Source organism: Loxodonta africana, chromosome 7 (genome assembly GCF_030014295.1).
Source record: "Loxodonta africana isolate mLoxAfr1 chromosome 7, mLoxAfr1.hap2, whole genome shotgun sequence".
Taxonomy (NCBI): domain Eukaryota; kingdom Metazoa; phylum Chordata; class Mammalia; order Proboscidea; family Elephantidae; genus Loxodonta; species Loxodonta africana.
This window is the reverse complement of record NC_087348.1, coordinates 28,274,106-28,281,955: the sequence shown is the minus strand read 5'-3', so window position 1 is coordinate 28,281,955 and position 7,850 is coordinate 28,274,106. Positions and strand designations below refer to the sequence as shown.

The window sequence follows — 7,850 nt, the reverse complement described above, 5'->3', positions numbered from 1 at the left end:
GCTTGAGGAAGCATCCCCTATGGTGGCTCTTGGATAAGGCTAGAAAATAAATTGTTTGTTTTTGTTATAGTTATTTAACTTGTTTATTGGTTTAGCTTTTAAATGTGCTTTTTAAAAAATTCTTTTAAATTGCTTCAAATATGTTAAAAATTAAGTATAGGTTTTAAGACTAATGACCAGAAAATTAAAAAATAAAATAGCCTTATTTCATTCTATGCAGGGAATAAACCCTAATGTATTCATTAAATTTATTAAGAGTCTTTCTCTGCTTACACTACCAAGGTGATAATTTATTTGTATTCCAGTTATTGTTTTTTTTTTTTTAATGCAAATAAGGTCAAACTAAAATGGACTTCTTATTTCCCTTTTTTTTTTTTTTTAAGTTATAGCCATCTTGGTGTGCGTGTGTGAGGGTAGACCTTTGTGACTGAGCAGTAGAATTCTTACCTTCCATGTGGGAGATACTGGTTTGAATCCTGGCCAACGCATCTCATGCACGGCCACCACTCATTTATCAGTGAAGGTTTGTATATTGCTACTATGCTAAACGGAAACCCTGGTGGAGTAGTGGTTAAGTGCTACAGCTGCTAACCAAGAGGTCAGCAGTTTGAATCCTCCAGGCCCTCCTTGGAAACTCTATGGGACAGTTCTACTCTGTTCCATAGGGTCACTATGAGTTGGAATCCACTCGACGGCAGTGGGTTTTGGTTAGTATGCTAAACAGATTTCAGCGAATCCTTCAGATTAAGATGGACTAGGAAGAAAGAGCTGATGATCTCCTTCTGAAAATCAGCCAGTGAAGCCCTGTGGATCCCAATGAGTCAATCTCTAAGCACTTATGGGGATGGTGCAGGACCAGGCAGCATCCCATCCATTGTGCATAGGGACTTACTGAATGCCAGCTCAAAACAACAAATTGAATATTTGTCACAGTACGATAGCATCCATTTTAGGGAAAACATAAATTCAAGGTGGAAGGAAAACTGCACAATATTTTGCCCAAACTCAAGGGCCAAGATAATTTTTTTTTTTTAATCCAAATCTTGAAGATTCCAATTCTGAGATGTATCAACTCAATAGAAGAAAATTGTTAAGATTTTGGAAAGAGAACATTGAAAACTCAGTGGAAACAAATTGAGCTTAGCAAACATGACGTGAGTAGGTAAATGTTTTTAATGCTATTCTTTGTTGTTAGGTGCCTTCAAGCTGGTTGTGACTCACAGAGATCCTATGTACAACAGAACAAAACACTGCCCACTGCTGCACCATCGTCACAATCACTTTTATGTTTGAGCCCATTGTTGCAGCCACTGTGTCAGTCCATCTCATTGAGGCTCTTCCTCTTTTTCACTGACACTCTACTCTACCAAACATGATGTCTTTCTCCAGGGACTGATTCCTTCTGATAACTTGTATAAAGTATGTGAGATGAAGTCTCATCATCCTTGCTTTCTAAGGAGCGTTCTGCTTGTGCTGCTTTCAAGATAAGAGTTCTTCATTCTTCCGGCAGTCAATGGTATAGTCAATATCTTTTGCCAACACCATAATTCAAAGTTGTCAAATCTTCTTTGGTCTTCATTATGCTTTATCCAGCTTTCACATGTATATGAGGCCACTGAAAACACCATGGCTTGGATCAGACACACCTTAGTCCTCAAAGTGACATCTTTGCATTTTAACACTTTAAAGAGGTCTTTTGCAGCACATTTGTCTAATGAAATGTGTCTTTTGATTTCTTGACTGCTGCTTCCATGGTGTTGATTGTGTTGCAAGTAAAATGAAATCCTTGACAACTTCAATCTTTACTCGATTTATCATGATATTGCATATTGGTTCAGTTGTGAGGATTTTTGTTATTCCTGATAACAATGTGTAATTCATACTGAAGGCTGTAGTCCTTGATCTTCATCAGGAAGTGCTTCAAGTCCTCTTCACTTTCAGCAAGCAAGGTTATGTCATCTGCATAAGGCAGGTTGTTAATGAGTCTTCCTCCAATCCTGATGCCCCATTCTTCTTCATATAGCTCAGCTTCTAGGATTATCTCTCAGCATTCACATTGAATTTAAGTATGGTCAAAGCACACAACCCTGACCACACACCCTTCCTGACTTCGAACCACACATGTTCCCCTCTTCTGTTCCAACAATGGCCTCTTGCTCTATGTAGTTTCCCCATAAGCAAAATTAATAGTTCTGGAATTCCAATTCATTGTAATGTTATCCATAGTATGTTTTGATCCACACAGTCAAATGCCTTTGTATAGTCAATAAAACACAGGTAAGCCACTTTCTGGTATTCTCAGCTTTCAGCCAGAATCCATTTGACATAAGCGGTGATATTCCTCGTTTCATGTCCTCTTCTGAATCTGGCTTGAATTTCTGGCAGTTTCCTGTCCATGTACTGCTGCAACCACTTCTGAATGTTCTTCAGAAAAATATAACTTGCATGTGAGTGGTTCAGTAGTTAAGAGCTAAGACTACTAACCAAAAGGTCAGCAGTTGGAATCCACCAGCTGCTCCTTGAAAACCCCATGGAACAGTTCTGCTCTGTGCTATAGGATCCCTATGAGTCAGATTTGGCTTGAGAGCAATGAGTTTTGATGACACTAGTGATATTTTGCCATAATTTCTGCATTTGGTTGAATCACCTTCCTTTGTAATAGGCCTAAATATAAATTTCTTCCAGTTTGTTTGCCAGGTAGCTGACTTCCAAATTTCTTGGCATAGAAGAGTGAGCACTTTCAGGGATGCATATGTTTGTCAAGCATCTCAAATGGTATTCCCTCATTCCTGGAGCCTTATTTTTCTCGTGTTTTCAGTGCAGCTTGAACTTGTTCTTGATCATATGCTACCTCCTAAAATGTTTGAAAGTCGAAAAGCTCTTTTTGGTACAGTGACTCTGTGTATTCTTCCATCTCCTTTTGATGCTTCCTGTGTCGTTCAGTATTTTGCCCATAGAATCCTTCAATATTGCAGTTCAACATTGTAATTCAAGAATTGAAATTTTCTTCAGTTCTTTCAGCTTGAGAAATACAGAGTGTGTTCTTTCCTTTCAGTGTTCTAACTCCAGGTCTTTGCACATGCATTATAATACTTTAATTTGTCTTTTTTTGCTCCCCTTTGAAGTCATCTTTTCAACTCTTTTACTTCATAATTTCTCTTATTCCTTTTAACTACTCTATGTTCAAGAGCAAGTTTCAGAGTCTCTTCTGACATCCATTTTGGTCTTTTCTTCCTTTCCTATCTTTTTAATGACCTTTTACTTTCTTCATATATGATATCCTTCCACAGTTCATCTGGTCTTTGGTCATTAGTGTTCAATGCATCAAATCTATTCTTGAGATGGTCTCTAAATTCAGGTGGCATGTACTCAAATTGCACTCTGGCTCTCGTGGAATTTTTCTAATTTTTGGCAGCTTCAACTTGAACTTGCATATGAGCTCTTGATGATCTCTTTTGCATCCAACACCTGGCCTTTTTCTGACTGATGATATTGAGCTTTTCCATTGTCTCTTTCCACAAATGTAGTCGATTTGATTTCTGTGTATTCCATCTAGCAAGTCCACATGTAAAATCACTGTTTATGTTTTTTTTTTTTTTAAAGGTGCTCGAAAAAAAGAAGTAGTCTTGCAAAATTCTATCATATGTACGAAGGTCTCCATGGGTAAAGTTTATTCAAGAGAATCTATCTCTACTGTGTTCTATCGGGTTGGCTGCTTATGGGTGATGGGATACATGGTAATATCAATAGTCTGAGATCATAACAACAATTTCACACTTCTGTTGCTCACAAACATGTATTGTGTCCTAGGCAATGTTTATGGGATATCATGTCAGTGGATCACATAGTCTGCAAGCCCTCAAACAGTGTAGTTGGAGGCACTGTGGGGAAAAAGGCACTATCTATAGCTAAAGTATTAATCATTTCAATCTATATCTGAAGAATTTTAAATTTCCAATAGGTATTAATAATTAAGATTACAGACAAAATTAAGGTTGCTAATCATCTAACTTTAAAATAAGGAGATTATATTGTATTACCCAGTTGAGCTCAGTATAACAACCAGTATCCATAAAGGTGGAAGAGTGAGACAGAAGAAAAAGAGGGAGATATGGTAATGGAGGAATGGTCAAAGATATGCAATGTGGCTGACTTTGAAGATTTAGGAAGAGGTCATGGTCTAGGGAAAGTGGGTGACCTCTAGGTTCTGGAAAAGCTGAGAGCCTCCAAAAGAAACACAACCATACTGTCACTTTCATTTTAGCCCAGTGAGACCTATGTCAGATTGTCAACCTAGAGAACTTAAGGTCATAAATTTGGGGCGTTTTAAGGACTACACTTGCGGTAATTTGTTACAGCAGCAGTAGAAAACCAATATATCTTGAAGCATATACTTTAAAAAAACATCTCCAGATGTCCTTGCAAAAACTTCTAATTGCAAATCATTGGTGGGTGCCCTCATATTAAAAATCTTTCAATCTCCAAACTAACATTCTGTCCTCCTATGCTAACACCTTCAAGATTGACACCTATAGTAAAGTGTTTCCCCATTTCTCACCATACATTAGCTAGATAATATAATTACCTCATGTATACCATTTCTGAAAGAGTAAGGGTTGTATTTTACTGCTTTGATTTTTCTAAGACTTGTCCCTGGTTAGTCGCTTGAAAGTAATAAGGGATATAGGAGGGGGTTCTGGAAGAGAACAATTCTCATTGCACAACAACTGCTTCAGATGACATAATCACATGGGATCAAGGCAGGGAAGAGTTTTGTCCCCTTTATCGGGGAGCCAACCCAGCGGGTCCAGATAATTTTGAGGTTCATGGTTCTCACTCTTCTGCACAAATATTTCCCTGTTTTAGCTTTGAGAGTCCCATTCTATCTCTAACAGGACAGTGGTTTCAACAAAGGAACCCTGTCGAGCTGCACCTTCAGTCTTCTTTGCAGTTCTGCCACTTTTATTATAAAATTTTCAGTCTGATCTAGAGCACAATTTCTGCTTCCAAGAGACTTGGTGACAGTGGCAGCAGTGGCTCTAAACTGAGTACATGTCCAGGGGATATAATAGATGGAGTGTTTCTGGGTAGACTGCTACACTGGATTCAATATACACTCCCTTTTTATCTTTTCCATTTCTTGAAATGGAAGTACATCAGCAAAACTCTTCCAACTGGAATCTACTAATATGAAAAACTTTCAATAGCAGAATCAAACGGTAGCTTCTCTAATCAATGATAAACTACTTGGGATAGATCCACCTTGAAATTCATAGAATCCTAAATAAAATAAGTGATGTAAATATGTCACTATAGTTTGTCTTAGAGTCTACATCATTCCATGTCCACACAGAAAAATAGATGTTCATTTTATCAAGCTAGAGAAATGCCAAAGCTCTTGGTACAAAAAAATTGATACATATTTAAAAACTTTAATACAGTTTAGTAAAAAAAATAGAATTTAGATGTCTCAAATAAAAATATTCATTTCTAATTTAATGTACAGATAAACATACAAATAAAAATGAAACTGAAATTGGGTTCTTAATGATCATGTAATTAGAGACTGTGCTGTCAGATGGATAGTGACAAAAGTTGGTATCCATCCCCACTGCAGAAACATACATTTCCTATAAACATTCAGTTCTCTCTGCTCAATTTATCCTCTTTTCTAATTTGTATTGAAAACTCACTAAAATTTTCTAGCTGTGACATACATATTTCTGTTTCAAAGCTCCAAATTCCTTCTCTGGATTATCACATTCACTTTTAAAAACAAAAGCTACCAGACTGGGAATTTAAGAATCTAGAGGCTAACTGTAATCACAATAAAAAAACAAACCAACAAATCCATTGTCATCAATTTGATTCCAACTCATGGCAAACCCCATGTGGTTTTTTGGCTGTAATCTTAACCAAGTAGAATCACCAGGCCGTTTCCTCTGTAGGAAAGCTAAGTGGATTCAAATTGACAACCTTTGCTTAGTAGTCAAGCAATACCACAAATCAACATGAAGAAGGACAAGGAAAACACCAGACAAAAATTACAAGTGGTCATAGGCATCCAGTGGAGGCAGAGAGACCACTGTGAAAAATCTAAGGCAATGTTGTTTACATACTGTTTATACCTGGTGTGGTCTCTTCTTCAAAATGAAATTAACACTAGCCAGTGTATGTGTTCATATTGCCTATTTTTCTAAAGATAGGAAAGCATTAAATCCAAAATAAAAATATACTATTTCCTGTTGAATTCTTCTAGGCTGATTCAAGATTTTTTTTTTTTTTTTTAGTGTATGTGTTCATATTGCCTATTTTTCTAAAGACAGGAAAGCATTAAATCCAAAATAAAAATATACTATTTCCTGTTGAATTCTTCTAGGCTGATTCAAGATTTTTTTTTTTTTTAGTGTATGTGTTCATATTGCCTATTTTTCTAAAGATAGGAAAGCATTAAATCCAAAATAAAAATATACTATTTCCTGTTGAATTCTTCTAGGCTGATTCAAGATGTTAGGAAGGATTTGGAACTTCCATTCATCTTTGGTCGTCTGAGGTCAGCTTCTTGCTCCATAGCTTCCTCATGGCAATTTTCACCTCAGCATTTCTCAGTGTGTAAACCAGTGGGTTAACCAAAGGTGTTCCAATTGTATAAAACACAGCTATCGTTTTATCCATGGGGAAGGTGGTTGCAGGACGTGTATATATAAATATACAAGTACCAAAGAACAAGATGACTACGATGATACGGGAGATGCAGGTGGAAAGGGCTTTTTTCCTCTCTTCAGCGCTGTGGTTTCTCAGAGAATGCAAGATGATAACATAGGAGAACATCAGCATTACAAAACTCACTGCACAAATGGCCCCACTATTGGTCACCAATAGTAGGTTGATCACATAAGTGTCTGTACAGGCAAGTTTCAACAAGGGTTGCAAGTCACATAAATAGTGATCAATCACATTGGGACCACAGAAAGGTAAACTCAAGGTCAGAAAAATCTGAACTGAAGAATACACACAGGCTCCTACACAGGCTATAGCTACCAACACACTGCAGACTTGACGGTTCATGATGCTCACATAGTGCAGAGGTTTACAGATGGCCACATAGCGGTCAACGGCCATAAGGATAAGGATGAAAATCTCCAGGCAGCCAAAGAAATGGGCTGAAAAGACTTGGATCATGCACTCACTAAAAGAGATAGTGCTATTCTTCAGAAGGGCATCCACAATCATTCTAGGGGCTATGGAAGTAGAGAAGCAGGTGTCAGATAAAGATAAGTAGAGAAGGAAAAAGTACATTGGGCTCTTAAATATCTGGCTGGTCTTGACGGTAATAATAATCAACAAGTTGTCCAACAGTGTCCCTAAGTAGAAAAGCAAGAAAAAGACAAACACTATTTTCTTTTTAACAGGATCTTGTGTCAACACAAGCAGAATGAACTCAGTCACATTATTATTCAGCAGCATGATTTCATGAATGAGAAGGAACAAGTGTGAAGTGGTTTATCTGAAAAAAAAAGTATATATATATATATAAATTAATTTATGGTGCTATGCAATATTGCTGAAACCCTGGTGGAGTAGTGGTTAAGTGCCATGGCTGCTAACCAAAGGGTCGGCAGTTGAATCCACCAGGCGCTCCTTGGAAACTCAAGGGGGCAGTTCTACTCTGTCCTGTAGGGTCGTCATGAGTTGTAATTGACTCGACGGCACTGAGTTTGTTTGTTTTTTTTTTTTGGTTATGCAGTATTGTAGGATATTTTAAGTACATTAGTTTGTGGTGCTATATGATGTTATGGAATACTTTTAGCAAAAATAAGTATTTTTCATCAGGGACATTCTAGCTGTTG

At 37.2% G+C, this 7,850-nt stretch overlaps 1 protein-coding gene across 1 annotated transcript; it reads right to left on the bottom strand.

Annotated features, from left to right (window-relative positions):
* Positions 1 to 6,534: 6,534 nt before the first annotated feature.
* On the bottom strand, positions 6,535 to 7,467 carry LOC135231894 (olfactory receptor 4C16-like). Its single transcript, XM_064289098.1, has one exon. It carries the CDS (start codon positions 7,465 to 7,467, stop codon positions 6,535 to 6,537), a length of 933 nt encoding a protein of 310 aa, XP_064145168.1.
* Between the last annotated feature and the right edge of the window lie 383 nt (positions 7,468 to 7,850).

Bases quoted from the DNA above. Each gene is read 5' to 3' on its own strand.
- LOC135231894 (XM_064289098.1), bottom strand. From the start codon at position 7,467: ATGCTGCTGAATAATAATGTGACTGAGTTCATTCTGCTTGTGTTGACA.